The sequence below is a fragment of the Hypanus sabinus genome, chromosome 6, assembly GCF_030144855.1.
Source record: "Hypanus sabinus isolate sHypSab1 chromosome 6, sHypSab1.hap1, whole genome shotgun sequence".
In the NCBI taxonomy this organism is placed as follows: Eukaryota; Metazoa; Chordata; class Chondrichthyes; order Myliobatiformes; family Dasyatidae; genus Hypanus; species Hypanus sabinus.
The window spans coordinates 181965438-181985696 of NC_082711.1; the positions used below are offsets into that span (position 1 = coordinate 181965438).

Sequence of the window (20259 nt, forward strand, 5' to 3'; positions counted from 1 at the left end):
CAAATGCATAAATTAGGAAGAGCTCATCAAAGTCTTTAAAAATGGTTTTAAGGAGATCAGATAGACATATAAACATACAATATTCAAAATTATGAGGAATGTAGATCAGCTAGAAAAGAAATTTTTCCTCATTACAGAGGTATCTAAATTTCGAAAGCACAGATTAACACCCTATGATCATAAGACACAGGAGCCGAATTAGACCATCTGGCCTATCGGGTCTGCTCCGTTATTCAATCATGGCTGATCCTTTTTTTTTCTTATCTCCTCCTCAACCCCAGTTCCCAGCCATCTCTCCATAACCTTTGATATCATGTCCAATCAAGAACCTATCAATCTCTGCCTTAAATACACCCAACGACCTGGCCTCCACAGCTGCATGTGGCAACAAATTCACCACCCTTTGGCTAAAGAAATTTCTCTGCATCTCTGTTTTGAAAGGGCAACCCTCTATCCAGAGGCTGTGTCCTCTTATCCTAGACCGGGGGTCGGCAACCCGCGGCTCCAGAGCCACATGTGGCTCTTTTACGTCTGTGCTGCGGCTCCCTGTTGCTTTGGGAAATAATTGGTTGTGGCGACCCTTTTCCTGGCACATCCGAACCGATTCACAATTAGATAGCCTACGGGGGTTTGCGAGCACAGAGCTTTGGAGCCTCTGCGCCATGGGGGGCAGGTTGAGGGAGGCTTAAAAGTGAGGCTGAAGATTTCGAATAAAGTTTTTTCCTTCGACTGCAGTTACCGATTCCGTGTCGTAATTTTAGCGCTGCGTGTAGCACACCGCTACATGGTCAGTATTTAATTAAAATGTATTTTATGTTAGTTTGTTAGTTTTTGAAATGTAAATCTAAATTTGAAGATTATGATGATCTTGTACAATCTAAATAAGACGTTGTGGCGACCCATTTCCTGGCACATTGGAACCGGCTCACAATTAGCCAGCGTTCAGGCTAAGGGAGATAGCCTACGGGGGTTTGTGAGTACGTCTTTTGCAGCATCCGCGCCCATGGGGGGCGGGTTGAGGGAGGCTTAAAAGCAAGGCTGTTTAGTTCGAGTAAAGCTATCTTTGACTGCAGTTTACTGACTGCGTGTAGCACACCGCTACAACGTGTTTTTATCACTGGGCTGTCCAGAGGGGAGGGGCTGAAACGCTTTGTCGCGTGTCTGGAAGAAGTGAAAACTTTCCTGGGCAGCAAAGGGCTCAACTTTCCTGAGCTGGAACAGCCAGAGTGGCTGGAAAAGCTACACTTCATGGTAGACATGACAGCGCACCTGAACACGCTGAACACAGCTCTTCAACGGGGTAAGGACGTACAGCCCTGCACATGTTGGAGGATGTTTTGGCATTCGAGCGCAAGTTGACGTTGCTTGCCAGAGATTTACAGAAAGGCACATTGTCTCACTTCCCCAATTTGAGAGAGTTCAAACAATGTCACGATATGATAAATTCGGAGTATTTACATTCTGCAATCATCGCAATGCAAACATCGTTTGGGAAACGCTTCTGTGAGTTCAGAGAGGAAAAAAACACATCATCCTTCCCGGTCACTCCCCTAAGCATCGATCCATCCCTACTGAATACGACTGCATTGTCAGGTGTGAGTCAACCTGACCAAGTATGATAAATATTTTAATTGCCTATTATTTTACGTATATTCATATGTTTTCATTGTTCAGTGAAATAGTCCTTTTATTTTTCAGGTTGACAGCTGGCTGACGTTATTTTTGGTTTGCTGCTGGCGGCAAATTTAAGTTTGGCGTTTTTCATAAATACAAGAAGGACTCAAATAGACGTTGAGTATTTTACCTAAAAGTAACCTTCAACCCAACGTCTTTTTTTCGGAGTTCAAAATGTTTTTGTTGCATGCAGAAATGTAAATTCGTTTTCTCTGCAGGAGTTCATCAATTTCATAAATGCAACACATTATAGTTTGTTTATACATAGCATAAAGGCAAAACAAAAAGTTGTATGCAGTGTTATTTCATTTTAAATGTCAAACGGGTTTTGCGGCTCCCAGTGTTTTCTTTTCTGTGGGAAACGGGTCCAAGTGGCTCTTTCAGTGGTAAAGGTTGCTGACCCCTGTCCTAGACTCTCCCACTTTCCACATCTACTCTGTCCAGGGCTTTCAACATTCAAAAGGTTTCAAAGAGATCCCGCCCCTCCCCACCCCCCCATCCTTCTGACCCAGTACAGACCCAGAGCCATCAAACGTTCCTCGTAAAACCCTTTCATTCCTGGAATCATCCTTGTGAACCTCCTTCGGACCATCTCCAATGTCAGCACATCTTTTTTAAGATGAGGACGCCCAAAACTGTTCACAATACTCAAGGTGCGGCCTCACCAGTGCTTTACAAAGCCTCAGCATCACATCCTTGCTCTTGTAAGATTAGGGTAAATTCAAATTCATGTTTTAAGTTTAATTATCATTCAACCATTCTTAAATACAGCCAAATGAAACAGCCATCCTCCAGGACCATATAACAATTACAGCACAGAAACAGGCCATCTCGGCCCTTCTAGTCCGTGCCAACGCTTACACTCACCTAGCCCCACTGACCCGCAATCAGCCCATAACCCTGCATTCCTTTCCTATCCATATACCTATCCAATTTTACTTTAAATGCAAATACTGAACCTGCCTCTACCACTTCTACTGGAAGCTCGTTCCAGACAGCTACCATTCTGAGTAATGAAATTCTCCCTCATGTTACCCTTAAACTTTTGCCCCTAACTCTCAAATCATGTCCTCTTGTTTGAATCTCCCCTACTCTCAATGGAAAAAGCCTATCCACGTCAACTCAATCTATCCCCCTCATTATTTTAAATACCTCTATCAAGTCCCCCCTCGACCTTTTACGCTCCAAAGAATAAAGACCTAACTTGTTCAGCCTTTCCCTGTAACTTAGGTGCTGAAACCCAGATAACATTCTAGTAAATCTTCTCTGCACTCTCTCTATTTTGTTGATATCTTTCCTATAATTCAGTGACCAGAACTGTACACAATACTCCAAATTCAGCCTTACCAATGCCTTGTACAATTTTAACATTACATCCCAACTCCTATACTCAATGCTTTGATTTATAAAGGCCAGCATACCAAAAGCTTTCTTCACCACCCTATCCACATGAGATTCCACTTTCAGGGAACTATGCACCATTATTCCTAGATCACTCTGTCCTACTGCATTCTTCAATGCCCTACCATTTATGATGTATATCCTATTTGGATTATTCCTACCAAAATGTAGCACCTCACACTTCAGCATTAAACTCCATCTGCCATCGTTCAGCCCACTCTTCTAACTAGCCTAAATCTCTCTGCAAGCTTTGAAAACCTACTTCATTATCTACAACGCCACCTACCTTAGTATCAACTGCATACTTACTAATCCAATTTACCACCCCATCATCCAGATCATTAAGGTATATGACAAACAACACTGGACCCAATACAGATCCCTGAGGCACACCACTAGTCACCGGCCTCCAACCTAACAAACAGTTATCCACCCTACTCTCCGACATCTCCCATCCAGCCACTGTTGAATCTATTTTACTACTTCAATATTAATACCTAACGATTGAACCTTCTTAACTAACCTTCCGTGTAGAACCTTGTCAAAGGCCTTACTGAAGTCCATATAGACAACATCCACTGCTTTACCCTCGTCAACTTTCCTCGTAACCTCTTAAAAAAATTCAGTAAGATTTGTCAAACATGACCTTCCACGCACAAACCCATGCTGACTATTCCTAATCAGACCCTGTCTATCCAGACAATTATATATACCATCTCTAAGAATACTTTCCATTAATTTACCCACCACTGACATCAAACTGACAGGCCTATAATTGCTAGGTTTACTCTTAGAACCCTTTTTAAACAATGGAACCACATGAGCAATACGCCAATCCTCCAGCACCATCCCCATTTCTAATGACATTTGAAATATTTCTGTCAGAGCCCCTGCTATTTCTACACCAACTTCCCTCAAGGTCCTAGGGAATATCCTGTCAGGACCTGGAGATTTATCCACTTTTATATTCCTTAAAAGTGCCAGTACTTCCTCCTCTTTGATTGTCATAGTTTCCATAACTTCCCTACTTGTTTCCCTTACCTTACACAATTCAATATCCTTCTCCTTAGTGAATACTGAAGAAATTGTTCTAAATCTCTCCCATCTCTTTCAGCTCCACACATAGCTGCCCACTCGGATTCTCTAAGGGACCAATTTTATCCCTCACTAACCTTTTGCTATTAATATAACTGTAGAAACCCTTCGGATTTATTTTCACCTTACTTGCCAAAACAACCTCGTATCTTCTTTTAGCTTTTCTAATTTCTTTCTTAACATTCTTTAGTGGCGACCCATTTCCTGGCACATCCGAACCGGCTCACAATTAGCCAGCTTTCCGGCTAAGGGAGATAGCCTACGGGGGTTTGTAAGCACAGAGCTTTGGAGCCTCTGCGCCACGGGGGGCTGGTTGAGGGAGGCTTAAAAGTGAGGCTGAGGATTTCGAATAAAGTTTTTCCTTCGACTGCAGTTACCGACTCCGTGTCGTAATTTTAGCGCTGCATGTAGCACACCACTACAATTGGTGACCCCGATGGTCCAAACGGTTTTTGGACCAGAAATGACCGACGCCGCCTCTGTTCATGCGGTTTCGTTGAAACTGCCGGGTTTCTGGACACAGCGACCGAACCTATGGTTCAGCAAGCCGAAGCCCAATTCCACGTTCGCCAGATCACCTCAGAAGACACCCGCTACTACTACATGGTGAGCTCCCTCGACCAGGACACGGCAGCCCAGGTCGCGGAGTTTGTACAGTCGCCCCCGGCAGACGGCAAGTACACGGAATTCAAAGCCCTGCTCCTCAGGACTTTCGGACTCTCACGGCGCGAGCGGGCTGCCCGTTTACTGCACCTGGATGGCTTGGGCGACAGACCTCCTTCGGCTTTAATGAATGAGATGTTGTCTCTGGCCGACGGACACACACCCTGCCTCATGTTTGAGCAGGCATTCCTGGAGCAGTTGCCCGAGGACATACGCCTGCTGCTGTCCGAGGCGGATTTCAGTGACCCCCGGAAGGTGGCAGCCCGGGTGGACTTGCTGTGGAACGCCAAAAATGTGAGCGCGGCGTCCATCGCACAGATCTCCCAGCCACGCTCCCAGCAGCAAACCAGTCCAGGCCCGGCCGCAGAGCCCGCCAACACCCGGCCCAATGAACACTGGTGCTTCTACCACCAGCGGTGGGGCGCAGAAGCCTGCCGTTGTTGCCCGCCCTGCAAGTTCCCGGGAAACGCCAGGGCCAGCAGCCGCTGATGGCTATGGCGGCTGGCCATCGGGATAGCCTCCTGTATGTGTGGGACAGAAGGTCGAGACGCCAGTTTTTGGTCGACACTGGTGCCGAGATCAGCGTTTTACCTCCAACGAGTTACAACACCCGCAGCAGGGCACCGGACCCCCCTGCGGGCCGTGAACGGCAGCACAGTAAGAACCTATGGCACCCGTCAGTGCAGCTACAGTTCGGCTCCAGCCAGTTCACGTGGGACTTTACACTGGCCGCCGTAGCCCAACCGCTTCTGGGTGCAGATTTTTTGCGGGCTCACAGCCTACTGGTCGACCTGCCCAGGAAGAGACTGGTACACACCGAGACCTTTCAGACGTTCTCCCTGGGTGCAGCCCAGTAGCCAGCCCCTCACCTCGGCTCCATCACGCTGTCCGACAACGACTTCACCAGGGTCCTGGCGGATTTCCCATTGGTTCTGGCACCGCAGTTCACAGCGGCCATGCCCCGACACGGCGTACAGCACCACATCCCGACCCAGGGACCACCCCTCCACGCCCGTGCTCGGCGGCTTCCCCAGGACAAGCTCCGACTGGCGAAGGAGGAGTTCCAGAGGATGGAGGAATTGGGGATCATCCGGCGGTCCGACAGCCCATGGGCCTCCTCCCTGCTCATGGTGCCCAAAGCGACGGGAGGCTGGAGACCGTGCGGCGACTACCGCAGGCTGAACGAGGCTACCACACCGGACTGCTACCCGGTGCCGCACATTCAGGACTTCGCAGCAAACCTGCATGGCGCACGGATCTTCTCCAAGGTAGACCTCGTCCGAGGGTACCATCAAATCCCGATGCATCCTGACGACGTCCCCAAAACGGCTCTCATCACCCCGTTTGGCCTTTTCGAGTTCCTCCACATGCCGTTCGGCCTGAAGAATGCCGCACAGACGTTCCAGCGGTTAATGGACGCGGTGGGACGGGACCTGGACTTCGCGTTCATCTATTTGGACGACATCCTCATAGCCAGCAGCAGTCGTCAGGAGCATCTGTCCCACCTCCGTCAACTCTGCGCCCGACTGAGTGAGTACGGTCTTACAATCAACCCCGCCAAATGCCAGTTCGGACTCGATACCATTGACTTCCTGGGCCACAGGATTACTAAAGACAGGGCAACCCCTCTGCCCGCTAAGGTAGATGCGGTCCGCCACTTCCCCCAACCCACCACGATCAAAGGCCTTCAGGAATTCGTAGGTATGGTCAATTTCTACCACTGCTTCCTCCCTTCAGCTGCCCGGATCATGCACCCCCTGTTCGCCCTGATGTCGGGTCCGAGCAAGGACATTACCTGGGACGAGGAGTCCGCCGCCGCTTTCGTTCAAACGAAGGAAGCTTTGGCGAACGCCGCAATGCTAGTACATCCCAGAATGGACGCCCCTACCGCCCTCACAGTGGACGCATCTAACACGGCAGTCGGTGGGGTGCTGGAGCAACTCATCGCAGGTCGCTGGCAACCCCTGGTGTTTTTCAGCAAACACCTGCGGCCACTCGAGCTCAAGTACAGTGCTTTCGACCGGGAACTGTTGGCGCTCTACCTGGCAATCCGTCATTTCAGGTACTTCCTAGAAGGTCGGCCCTTCACCGCGTTCACGGACCACAAACCGCTTACCTTTGCGTTTACGAAAGCGTCCGACCCCTGGTCGTCCCGCCAGCAACGCCACCTGTCCTACAAATCTGAATACACGACGGATGTCCGGCACGTCTCGGGTAAGGACAATGTCGTGGCGGATGCGCTCCCTCGCCCTACCGTTCATGCCCTTTCCCAAAGGGTAGACTTTGAGGCACTGGCAGAGGCACAGCAGGCAGATGAGGAGATTCCGAGTTACAGAACCGCAGTCTCCGGTTTGCAGCTCCATGACCTCCCCGTAGGCCTGGGTGAGAGGACCCTACTTTGTGACGTCGCCACTGGCCAGCCCCGTCCCGTCGTCCCGACAGCCTGGCGGCGCCGTGTTTTCGACTCCATTCATAACTTGGTGCATCCCTCCATCCGGACGACTGTCCGGATGGTTTCCAGCAGGTTCGTTTGGCACGGACTCCGCAAATAGGTCAGTGAATGGGCCAAAACGTGCATGCACTGCCAGACGGCCAAGGTACAGCGGCACACCAAAGCCCCACCGCAGCAGTTCCATCCCGCTCACCGGCGTTTCGACCACATTCATGGGCCCCCTGCCAGTGTCGCACGGAGCGCGGCACCTCCTGACTATCGTGCACCGGTTCACAAGATGGCCAGAGGCGGTCCCGCTCACCGATACCACCTCCGAATCTTGCGCCCGAGCCCTGATCACCATCTGGATATCTCGTTTTGGTGTACCGGCCCACATTACCTCCAACAGAGGCGCCCAGTTCACCTCCAGCCTGTGGTCAGCTATGGCCAGCCTTTTGGGGACTCAGCTGCACCACTCAACTGCCTACCACCCACAGTCGAACGGGCTAGTGGAGCGTTTCCACCGTCACCTGAAGTCGGCCCTCATGGCCCGCCTGCGAGGAGCCAACTGGGCGGACGAGCTTCCCTGGGTCCTACTCGGCATCCGCACAGCACCCAAGGACGACCTGCACGCCTCGTCGGCCGAGTTGGTATACGACGCGCCCCTGGTCGTCCCCAGGGAGTTCCTACCAGCCCCACAGGGACAAGAGGAAGATCCCGCAGCAGTCCTGGGCAGACTACGCGAGAAGCTCGGTAACCTGGCCCCCATACCCACTTCACAGCACGGGCGGAACCCGACCTGCGTACCCAAAGACCTGCTGAACTGTAAGTTTGTGTTTGTACGAAGCTGCGGGCATCGGCCACCGCTGCAGCGGCCATACGAGGGGCCGTTTATGGTGCTCCGGAACAACAGGTCCACGTTTGTGCTGGACGTTGGGGGGAAAGAGGAGGTTTGCATGGTGGACCGACTCAAACCGGCCCATGTGGACCTGGCGCAACCAGTCGAGTTTCCGGCACCTCGGCGCAGAGGCCGACCTCCCAAGCAGGTTCCGGCCCAGACTGTGGACATTGGGGGGTGTATCGCCGGTTCTGGGGGGGGGGGGGGGTTATGTGGCGACCCATTTCCTGGCACATCCGAACCGGCTCACAATTAGCCAGCTTTCCGGCTAAGGGAGATAGCCTACAGGGGTTTGCGAGCACAGAGCTTTGGAGCCTCTGCGCCATGGGGTGCTGGTTGAGGGAGGCTTAAAAGTGAGGGTGAGGATTTCGAATAAAGTTTTTCCTTCGACTGCAGTTACCGACTCCGTGTCGTAATTTTAGCGCTGCATGTAGCACACCGCTACACTTTTTACATTCTTTATATTCCTCGAGCACCTCATTTACTCCACGCTGCCTATATTTATTATAGATCTCCCTCTTTTTTTCAAACCAAGTTTCCAATATCCCTTGAAAACCATGGTGCTCTCAAACTTTTAACCTTTCTTTTCAACCTAACAGGAACATAAAGATTCTGTACCCTCAAAATTTTACCTTTAAATGACCTCCATTTCTCTACTACATCCTTCCCATTAAAAAAAAATTGTCCCAATCCACTCTAAGTCCTTTCACATCTCCTCAAAGTTAGCCTTTCTCCAATCAAAAATCTCTTATCCTTCTCCATAATTATATTGAAACTAATGGTACTGTGATCACTGGACCCGAAGTGCTCCCCAACACATACCTCCATCACCTGACCTATCTCATTCCCTAACAGGAGATCCAACACTGCCCCTTCTCTAGTCGGTATCTCTATGTATTGCTGCAAAAAACTATCCTGCACACATTTTACAAACTCCAATCTATCTAGCCCTTTTACAGAATGGGCTTCCCAGTCTATCTGTGGAAAATTAAAATCACCCCACAATCACAACCTTGTGCTTACTACAAATATCTGCTATCTCCTTACAAATTTGCTCCTCCAATTCTCGCTCCCCATTAGGTGGTCTATAATACACCCCTATAAGTGTTACTACACCTTACCCATTCATCAATTTCACCCAAATAGTCTCCCTAGACGAGCCCTCTAATCTATCCTGCCAAAGCACCGCAGTAATATTTTCTCTGACAAGCAATACAACACCTCCCCCTCTTGCCCCTCCAATTCTATCACATCTGAATCAATGAAATCCAGGAATATTTAGTTGCCAATCACACTCCTCCTGCAACCATGTTTCACTTACAGCTACAACATCATATTTCCAGGTATCAATCCATGCTCTAAGCTCATCCATCTTTCTTATAATGCTCCTAGCATTAAAATAGACACATTTAAGGAACTTCCCACCTCTTCTTCTCTGTTTATCCTTAACAATGCAATCAACTTTATTATCTTTTTCTTCCTTATCCCCTACATCTTCGGTCTGAGCGCTCCCCTTCTCTATCACCTGCCTTTCCTCCCTCACAAACTGTCTACTAGCCTTCTCTATTTGTGAACTAACCTCCTCTCCCTTAGTCTCTTCAAAGTTGATTCCCATCCCCCAACCATTCTAGTTTAAAGTCTCCCCAGTAGCAAATCTCCCCACCAGGATATTGGTCCCCCTAGGATTCAAGTGTAACCCGTCCTTTTTGTACAGGTCACACCTGCCATAAAAGAGGTCCCAATGATCGAGAAACTTGAATCCCTGTCCCCTGCTCCAATCCCTCAGCCACACATTTATCCTCCACCTCATTCTATTCCTACTCTCACTGTCGCGTGGCACAGGCAGTAATCCCGAGATTATTACCTTTGTGGTCCTTCTTCTCAACTGCCTTCCTAACTCCCTATACTCTCGTTTCAGGACCTCTTCCCTTTTCTTACCTATGTCATTGGTACCTATATGATTCACGACCTCTGGCTCCTCACCCTCCCACTTCAGGATATCTTGGGACACGATCAGAAACATCCTGAACCCTGGCACCAGGGAGGCAAACTACCATCCGGGTCTCTTGATCGCGTCCACAGAATCGCTCATCTGACCCCCTAACTATCGAGTCCCCTATTACTACTGCCAAGGTACAAAATATTACTAAAAACACATAACACATATGGTTATGATTTCAGAAAAACGTAGTCACAAAGAGAAAAAAATACATAGCCTGAGTCCCTGAGTCCTGGTCCAGCTTGTTCTTCCACTCAGTGAGCACCAGAGGGCATCACTGACGGGAAGGGCCAGTTCCTAAACCCAGTACAAAATCGAATGTTACACAGCCAGCTCCAGGATCTCCTTTGCCAGTGAACTGTAACCCTAATACAGGCGACTCCAGCACATGAAGGCCTTGTCTGTTGAACAACTGAGGCAATGCAGCTCCCCTGCCGTCAGTCTCGCCAATGGCTCAGTGAACCAGACTTGCTACTGTTGTTCCAACAGGATCTTGCGAACACAATAAAATGTCCAAGGGAATCACTCGTTCTTTTTTTTTTGGACCTTGCACCATCTCAGCACAACAGTACACAGCAAGTCCAGCAGCATCATGATCAAGGAACTTGCTGTTGGGAAAGGCCTGGAGTAATTGATGTTCTTAGTATCCAACAGTGATTGGCGAGCATACAGGTAAACAAACACATCTTTGACTGGACCAGGGGCTGGCTGCTGCATCTGAGCTGCCATCACTTTCCCAGAAGCAGTAAGGGTAAAATGACTGAAGTAGATCTGAAGAACACTTTAATATGGAAGAGGATTAAAACCTGGAACAGAGTAGCTGGGTGGATGGGTGAAGCTCGAGACTGTCACAATATTCAGCTAATATGTAGGCAACTAGCTGAATCACTAGGATATAGAGGTAAATGGGATTAGTACCGAAAGAAAACTAGCAGCTGTCGTTGACATGGTCAATGTTTGTTTCTGTGCTAATACATCATTTACTGCTGCTGCTTCAGCTCTAGATTTGAGTTCAGTCATGACTGAGTACTAGTGAGGAGTGTGCAGATTCCACGACAGGATGAGCTTTCTCCTGTATACCAGCCACCCCGTACTATAAGAAATCAAATAGTTATCTGACGTAGAGCACCTGGGCTCTATCCACCAGAAAAAGGATGATCTTCCAGTGGCCACCCATTTTAATTTCATTTCCCACTCCGATAAGATTATGAGCACACATTCAAGTTGGAGAAACGTCCCACGTCCCCCTTCGTTATTCCCCATCCTCCTTCCCCTCTCTCTCCTTATCTCCTTGCCTGCCCATCGCCTTCCTCTGGTGCTCCTCCCTTTTCTTTCTTCCATGGCCTTCTGCCCTCTTCTATCAGACTCACCCTTCTCCAGCCCTGTATCTCTTTCAGCAATCAACTTCCCAGCTCCTTATTTCATACCTCTCCCTTATTTCATCTGTCACCTTGATCACCTTCATCAGTTTCTCTCTCTCCTCTCCCACCTCTTAAATTTACTCCTCAGCAGTTTTTTCTCAAAATCTGCCGAAGGGTCTCAGCTCAAAATGTCGACTGTACTCTTTTCCATAGATGGTGCCTGGCTGTTGAATTCCTCCAGTATTTGTGTGTGTTGCCTGAGCTTTCCCTGGGTGCTCTGGTTTCATTTAGAAAGAAGTTGGTAGGTAATTTGGACAATGTAAATTACCCCTTAGTGTACATAAGTGGTAAACAAATCAAGAGTGAGCTGATGATTGTGTACAGAAGAATACCTCACGAGTCTACAAAGAAATTAGAAGTACAAAACTTATGAGAATAGTCTATGAGGAGCTGCCAGGGATCCAACAAAACAAGTGGCCTGTGTTCAATGTAAGTATGACAGAAAAGTGCAAAGGTTTGTGATGGGGGTCAGGTAAAATAATGGTTAACATAACACTTTTCAGCACTAGCAAATGAGGTTCAATTCCCTCTGTCACCTGCATGGAGTTTGTACGTTTTACTTGTGGCCAAGTGGCGTTCCTTCAGGTGCTCCAGTTTCTTTCCACATTCAAAAATTTACAGGTTAGTAAAGGGTTAGTAGGTTATGCGCATGCTATGTTGGTGCTGGAAGAATAGCACCACTTGCAAATGGCCCCAACACATCCTTGGACTGTGTTGGTTAGTGACGCAAACCACACATTTCACTGTAGCTTTCAATGTACAAATAAAGCTAATCTTTAAACTTTGCCAGACTAGGACACGAATGCCAATAGTGAAGCAAAAAGAATAGAATTTAATAAAAAGTAGCTTGCAGAAGGCCACAAGAGCTAAAGACATTCCAGAAATCAGAGGAAGTCCATACACAGGAATTTGACGACAAACTTGAGAATTTTAAAACCATAGGAGCTGATTATCAATCAGCGTAGAGCTCATTGAGGGATGGGTAACTAGTACCAAGCATCATTTATGATACAGGGAACAAGAGTCTTGGATTAGAGCAGACCAGGAGAGCTTGGTAATAACTAATGTAAGTTTCAGAATTTCATAGCCATTGTACTGAAACTGGGCTGGAATTTGTTAGTGGGGCCGTGACAAATGAAGATCTGGGATACACAAACTAGAAAGGATATATATATTCAGAGAAAAGAAGAAATCATTTAAAAAAAGCCATAACTTAGAAAGTCTGACCACACTGCATAAGACCATCGCAAAAAGGCCAAACCCTCATCAATACAGATCCTTTACTGCTCCTCTTCCCTAATCTTCAACTCCCATGAGGCCATGGTTGCCAACGAATGAGTCACTGGCAGCATTATTGCCAGAGATTAGAAAGCTCAAGGTATACTTGGCTTCAGTTATTCATTTGAAAAGTCATGATTAATTTTAAATACTGTGCTCCATACAGTGAATCAGTCAGCTTTTTTTCAGTATACAACATTGATGTGAATTCTGTTTTAAATAGTGGAAAAAACAAGCTTTTCCAAAGCTGTGGGTGGAAGATGTACAATGTACTCACAGATGTGTTGTTAACATGACTTGGAGGATAGGTGCTTTACAAATCCCATGCAGTTCCAATAGAAATAACTATTAAATAAATTATTCTTCATAATAATAATAACAAGAATCAAGAAACAAGATAATCAAAGATAGCTAAGAGCAGTCTTTCTCTTCTAGCACTGACCTTTTTTAGCTACTTCCATTTCTTCCTCTGTCCAACGGGATGTCTCTACAGGCTCAGTTACAGCTGAAAAGTAGAAAACACTGTGAGTGGAGTACTCTCGTTCATTGACATGAAGTGCCTCTATTTCAATGTATTAATAGCTTTTGTTAATAAGTTTCTTTTTTCTTTATAAGCAGACATGGTATCACAGACAACTACTACTGCTTCTTCACAGGCCCCGGGGTGACTTGTTTCTATTACACTGAAGCAAGGAGGATAGCTGTATGTGAATTCTTATAGTACTGGGTGGCTGGTATACCTCAATTACCATAAAGATCAATGTAATAAGATCTGGTCCAATGGCAATTGACTGGAGACCAGGGTCTATTATGCAGAGATCAAAGGATGATTCCTTCTGTGGCAAAATCACAGTTAAAACTTATCAGGCCAAAGGAAAGACAGACATTTTTTAAGGCATTTGCTTGAGCTCGAGGTGTCTTGCTTCACTGCAGTTCTGTTGGTGTTGATGAGGTTAAATCCCATGTGGGATCAGACTGCACTTGCTTTTCACATGTTGCTGGGAAGACTCAAAGTAGTCAATGCTGTTGGTGTGTTCCTGGATAACTGTCCACCAAGTTGAATGACATCACACTAGAAATTGCTATGAACCAGGATATTTTTGCCTCCCACTACCCCAAGGTAATTCTATAAAGCACTTTCTATGTACAATTGCAAGAAAAAGTTTGTGAACTCTTTGCATTTACCTGGTTTTCTACATTAATTACTCAAAATCTGGTCTAATTATCATCGAAGTCACAATAACGCAGATACACACAAACAATTGTGCCTCTCACCAATACTGAGTACACCATTTAAACAGTCTAGGTTAAAAAAAAACGTGAACCTCTGGGATCATGCCTTCTACAAAAGCTATTTAGAGTCAGATGTTCCAATCAATGAGATAAGATTAGAGGTGTTTGTTGTAGAGGTGCCCTGCCCTATAAAAAAGACATACAAAATCAAGTTACTGACAGAGCCTGCTCTTCTCAAGAAAGATCTGTTTATATACACCATGCCTCAATCCAAACAACTTCCAGATGACCTTAGAAGAATTGAAGAGATGTATGAAGCTGGAAAAGGCTACAAAAGCACTTCTATAGATCTGAGTGTTCATCAGTCCATTAAGAGAATTTTCTACAAATGGAGGAAATTCAGTATTCTTGCTATTTTCCCTAAGATAAGGTATCCAGCAAAAATCACTCCAACAGCACAACGTGCAATACTGAAAGGAATAAAAAAAGAACCCAAGAGTATTTAATTTCCCAAATACTGAGTGGCATCTCCCTCGAGCGAGGGGTTTAGATGGGTGGAGTTTGTTAGGTGTGTTCAGGAAGGTTTCTTATGTAGATAAGCCTACAAGAGGAGAGGCTGTACTTGATCTAGAATTGGGAAATTAACCTGGTCAGGTGTCAGATCTCTCAGTGGGAGAGCATTTTGGAGATAGTGATCACAATTCTACGTCCTTTACCATAGCTTTGAAGTGGGATAGGAAAAGACAAGTTAGAAAAGCGTTTAACTGGAGTAAGGGGAAATATGAAGCTATCAGGCAGGAACTTGGAAGCATAAATTGGAAACATGTTCTCAGAGAAACTTACAGAATATGGCAAATGTTCAGGGGATATTTGGTGGAGTTCTGCATAGGTACATTCCAATGAGACAGGGAAAGGATGATAAAGTATAGGAACTGTGGTGTACAAAGGTTGTTGTAAATCTAGTCATGAAGTAAAGAAGAGCTTATGAAAGGTTCAAAAAAACTAGGTAATGATAGAGCAACACACACAAAATGTTGGTGGAACGCAGCAGGCCAGGCAGCATCCATAGAGAGAAGCAATGTCGACATTACGGGCCGAGACCCTTCGTCAGGACTTACTTTGTAAGCTCGGAGATGGAGCCGGAGCCGGCAGAAGAAGAGTTCGGCATCATGGTGTATGCGGAACTCGCTGAGGTGTGGGCAAAGGAGGACAACAGTGAGGCCCTTAATGAGGACACAGCGCTCTGCCTCAGTGAGTTGAAGGTCGGAGGGAATGTTAAAGACCTGGCACGGATGAGATAATAGAGATCTACAACATTATAAGGTTAGCAGGAAGGAGCTTAAGAATGAAATTAGGAGAGCCAAAAGGGGCCATGAGAAGAGCAAGAGGTTAAGACTTGAGAGAATAGGACCAATCAAGTTTGACAGTGGGAAAGTGTGTATGGAACCGGAGAAGATAGCAGAGATACTTAATGAATACTTTACTTCAGTATTCACTACAGAAAAGGACATTGGCAATTGCAGTGATGACTTACAGCACATTAAAAAAACTTGAGCATATAGACGTTAAGAAAGAGGATGTGCTGGAGCTTTTGGAAAGCATCAAGTTGGTTAAATCTCTGGGACTGGATGAGATGTACCCCCAGCCTACCATGGGAGGTGAGGGAGGAGATTGCTGAGCCTCTGACACTGATCTTTACGTCATCAATGGGGACGGGAGAGGTTCCAAAAGATTAGAGAATTGCAGATGTTGTTCACTTATTCAAGAAAGGGAGTAGAGATAGCCCAGGAAATTATAGACCAGTGAATCTTACTTCAGTGGTTGGTAAGTTGTTGGAAAAGATCCTGCGAGGCAGGATTTATGAACATTTGGAGAGGCATAACATGATTAGGAATAGTCAGCATGGCTTTGTCAAAGGTTGGTCGTGCTTTATGAGCCTGATTGAATTTTTTTGAGTATATGACTAAACACATTGATGAAAGTAGAGCAGTAGATGTAGTGTATATGGATTTCAGCAAGGCACTTGATTAGGCACCCCTTGCAAGAAAGTATGGGATCCAAGGGGGACCTTGCTTTGTGGATCCAGAATTGGCTTGCTCACAGAAGGCAAAGAGTGGTTGTAGATGTACTCCAAGTGGGGTCTGACCAGGGTCCTATATAACTGTAACATTATATCTCGGCTCTTGAACTCAATCCCACAGTTGATGAAGGCCAATGCACCTTCTTAACCACACAATCAACCTGTGTAACAGCTTTGAGTGTCCTATGGACTCAGACCCCAAGATCCCTCTGATCCTCCACACTGCCAAGAGTCTTACCATTAATACTATACTCTGCTATCATAATTGACCTAGCAAAACAAACCATCACACTTATCTGGGTTGAACTCCATCTGCCACTTCTCAGCCCAGTTTTGCATCCTATTGATGTCCTGATGTAACCTCTGACAGTCCTCCACACTATCCACAACACCCCCAATCTTTGTGTCATTATCAAATTTATTAACCCATCCCTCCACTTCCTCATCTAGGTCATTGAGGCACTGATCACGTGCATGGTCAGAGGCTTTTCCCCAGGGCTGAAATGGGTAACACGAGAGGGCACAATTTTAAGGTGCTTGGAAGTAGGTAGAGTAGATGTCAGGGTTAAGTTTTTTTTTAAAACGCAGAGTGTGGTGAGTGTGTTGAATGGGCTGCTGGTAATGGTGGTGGAGGCAGATACAATAGGATCCTTTAATAGACTCCTGGATAGGTATATGGAGCTTAGAAAAATAGAGGGCTGTGGGTAACCCTAGGTAATTTCTAAAGTAAGTACATGTTCAGCACAGCATTGTGAGCCAAAGGGCCTGTAAAATGCAGTAGGTTTTCTACGTTTCTATATAAAAGCAAAAGGCCTACAGAAAGAAACTTGCTAGTCTTTGTTCATGTGTCCACTATAAGAAAAACACTGAACAAGAATGGTGTTCGTGGAAGGACACCACAGAGGAAACCACTGGATAGATGTAGGGGTATGGAAGGCTATGGTCCTGGAGCTGGTCAATGGGAGTAGGCAGTTTAAATTGTTCGGCATGGACTAGATGGGCCAAAGGGCCAGTTTCTGTGCTGCACTTTTCTATGACTGCCAGATCTTTATTCACTGAGTATTTAAACAGATCTCACCTTTTAAGTCAAAGACTTAATGGTACAAAGAGTTAGAAGAATGTAAAAACGACATACTGATACATGAGTGCTAAGGTACTCACCAAGTTCAGGAGGAGGGGGAGGATTGGGTGGTTCTTCCGCAATGGCTTCTTTTGCCATAGACCTCAGAATCCGGCCTTTTCGCCGGCCCTGACTGTTTGCAGTTTTACGCCCTCGTGGTGCAGACTGTTCTTTTTCTTCTGGCTCCTCTGTGACAGTATCTGATTTGTCTTTTTCTTTAACAGACTCCCTAAGGGAACACAAAATGGTTCCATAAAAGTTCTTACCTATGAGCAGAGACAGCACAGCGAAGCCAACACCATCCAACAAAGCAGAGTTATTCCTCCCCTGCATGAAGCTACTGTAAATGGTGAAAAGTTTCTAAACTAAGCCTCAGCTAGTCCAGAGACATAAGAAAATTGGGCATATCCAAAATACGTTGATCATCTCCAGAGCTCTCTGAAGAGAATTCAAATGAACCATGATCCCTAGAAAATAAGCTCCGCTGCACCCCCATCTGAAAGATATTCTTTCAGAATCTGACCTACTAATTTCCCTCACATTTTTGTGCTTTCTCAATATGGTTTCCTCTTCTAAACTCTAATGAGCATAATCTCAGCCTGCTCAACCTCTCTCCAGACTTTTCTTCAAATTTCAAACTCTTCACCCCAGTAATAAATGTGCATCATTCCTTAAATATGGAGACCAAAATTGCAATCAGTACATCAAGTGAGGTCTCTAAAGTTGCATATTTATTGGAATCATTATGGAGAAGTTAGCATAGTTTTCTGAATGGGAAGTTGCGTCTGATGAAATGCAAGGAAGGGCATTAAAGTATAGAAAGAGAATGTAGAAGCTGCTTTGCACTTGCAAAAATGAAAATGTTAGCTAATATTAATTGCAGCCTAAGATAGCAGAAGTACTGTTTATCCTGGAATGAAGGAGGCCCAAAGATGACTTGATAGAGGTATATAAAATTCTAAGAGGGATAGATATGGTGGACAGTCATATCAGAATGTCAAAATCAAATAGCAGATTTAAGGTGAGATAGAGTTTGTAAGAGAACCTACAGGCAAAATTTCCCAGAGTGGTTGATACCTGGAATGAGCTATCAAAGAAGCAATACAATTCAAAGTCATTTGAACAGGCACTTAAATAGGCCAGGGGTTCCCAAACTTTTTTTTTATGCCATTGAACCCTACCATTAGCCGAGGTATCTGTGAACTCCAGGCTGGGAACCCCTGGCATAGAAGGAAGAAGTCCTAATTGGGTAAATGGGGTTACTGATGGACAAAAAGGCCAAGGTAGTTGTGGAGGATTTAGGGCCCGTTTCTTGTGACTCCACAACAAACACCTGCATTTCAGAGGGAAGCTGCACTGTGAGATATTTTTCGTAACATGAAATAACATCTTCTGCACTTTGGGTCAAGAAATGTGAGTTGAAAAAGAATGAACTTTGTTTTTATTTACTTTGTCATAAATTCCATGGAAATGAATCTTATTCTGCGTCTTGGATTTTCCCTGTACTAAAGAGGTTACATAAGGTTATTACAGGGAAGTTGTACTTAGGTAAAATGGAGGTGTAGAAGAATTGGACACAATGGCACACAGATATTTCAATTTCCATCATCACCTCTTCTTCCAACCTTGTTCATATTCACATGATATAGGTGTATCTTCGGATTCCCATTTATATTATTTGCTGGTCTTTTCTTGTTCTTAATGCATTATTCTCTCAATGAGTTAATTTTGATAAATAGCATCCTAAGCAAGCAAAGCTAGGAGACAGAGGACGATGGTGAAGAGCAGTATCATGATCGGAAGACTATGATGTGTGCGTACTCAAGGAATTGTGCTGGGAGCCTTACTGATTGTTATTAAAATTTCCTACTTGTGTGATAAACTGTTTTGTACATGATTCATTGGTTACCAACAAAAGTAACAAGCATTCATCTACTGCCTTCACATAGTAAGGAGCACTGTCATAGAAGTGGCACAACTCAGGGAAATAGGAGCATGGAAAATCTGTCAAATCTATCAATATCTTAGCTAATCTACAACTGATCTCAACTCTTGCTTCCTTGACTGTCCTCCAAAACCCTTAATTCCTCAACCTTTCAAATTTTTATCCACCTCCACCTTAAATATACTTATTAACTATATACTTATTAAGACTTCTGCCGGCTGGTGGCATAGTGGCATCAGAGTGAAGGCTCCCGAGTTCGAATTCAGCTGGCTCCCTTGCATCTGTGCTGGGTTGAGCATCGAGCTAGCAACTCAGCCTCGTAAAAACAAGAAAGCCTGCTAAAAAAAAACGCCGTCACAACAGCATCCCTCTGACTCCACTCAGAGTTAAGGGCTTCCTTCTTCTTCTGTAGGACTCAGAGGCAGACAGTTCCAGACATTCACTATCCTCAGAAGTAGTAGTTTCTACACACACCATGGTTGTAAGGTACAGGTGTGTGCCACTAACGTCCATTTGAACAACGTCCGATCGGAGAACGTGACGTGGTGGACGTAAACAATCTCGTGTATCACACACCTCTTGAGTGTAGTAGCGTTATCTCTGTGTTTAATTTTCTTTCGAAAATATTACCGTAAAGTGCATCATGGCTTCCAAACGCAGCAAAACCACTCCTAGTGATAGCAGCAGCAAGAGGCAAAGTATATAATATGCTGTTCGCACAACGTCCAATTTCGCAGAACGCATCATGGACGTTAAGCGATGCATACCTGTATTCGATACAGTGCCCTAAAGTTTTCCTACCTTTGTGGTTCTTCCTTTTCATCCTTTTCTTCCTCCTTTTTCTCCTCTTTCTCTTCTTTTTCTAATTTCTCAACTTTCTCCTCTTCTTTTTCAGCTTCTTTTTCTTCTTGTGAAGGACGAGAAATCTGTTGCTACAAAAAGACAACCTTTATTAATGCGAAAAGAAATAAGCATGTAACCTTTCTCAATTGTACTATCAAATTAAAATATATATTAATAC

General features: G+C 45.5%; 1 protein-coding gene across 17 annotated transcripts in view; it reads right to left on the bottom strand.

Moving 5' to 3' along the window:
• Positions 1 to 20259, bottom strand: part of ncor1 (nuclear receptor corepressor 1) — a 270800-nt gene that overhangs the window by 111987 nt on the left and 138554 nt on the right. For 16 of the 17 annotated variants that reach the window (XM_059973760.1, XM_059973765.1, XM_059973762.1 and 13 more), the window contains exons 15-17: positions 20040 to 20170; positions 17335 to 17522; positions 13303 to 13365 (exon numbers count right to left, since the gene is read on the bottom strand). In XM_059973760.1, coding sequence (XP_059829743.1) covers positions 13303 to 13365; positions 17335 to 17522; positions 20040 to 20170 — 382 coding nt within the window. The remainder of the gene's footprint in view (positions 1 to 13302; positions 13366 to 17334; positions 17523 to 20039; positions 20171 to 20259) is intronic. The other variant, XM_059973764.1, reaches the window with a different exon arrangement.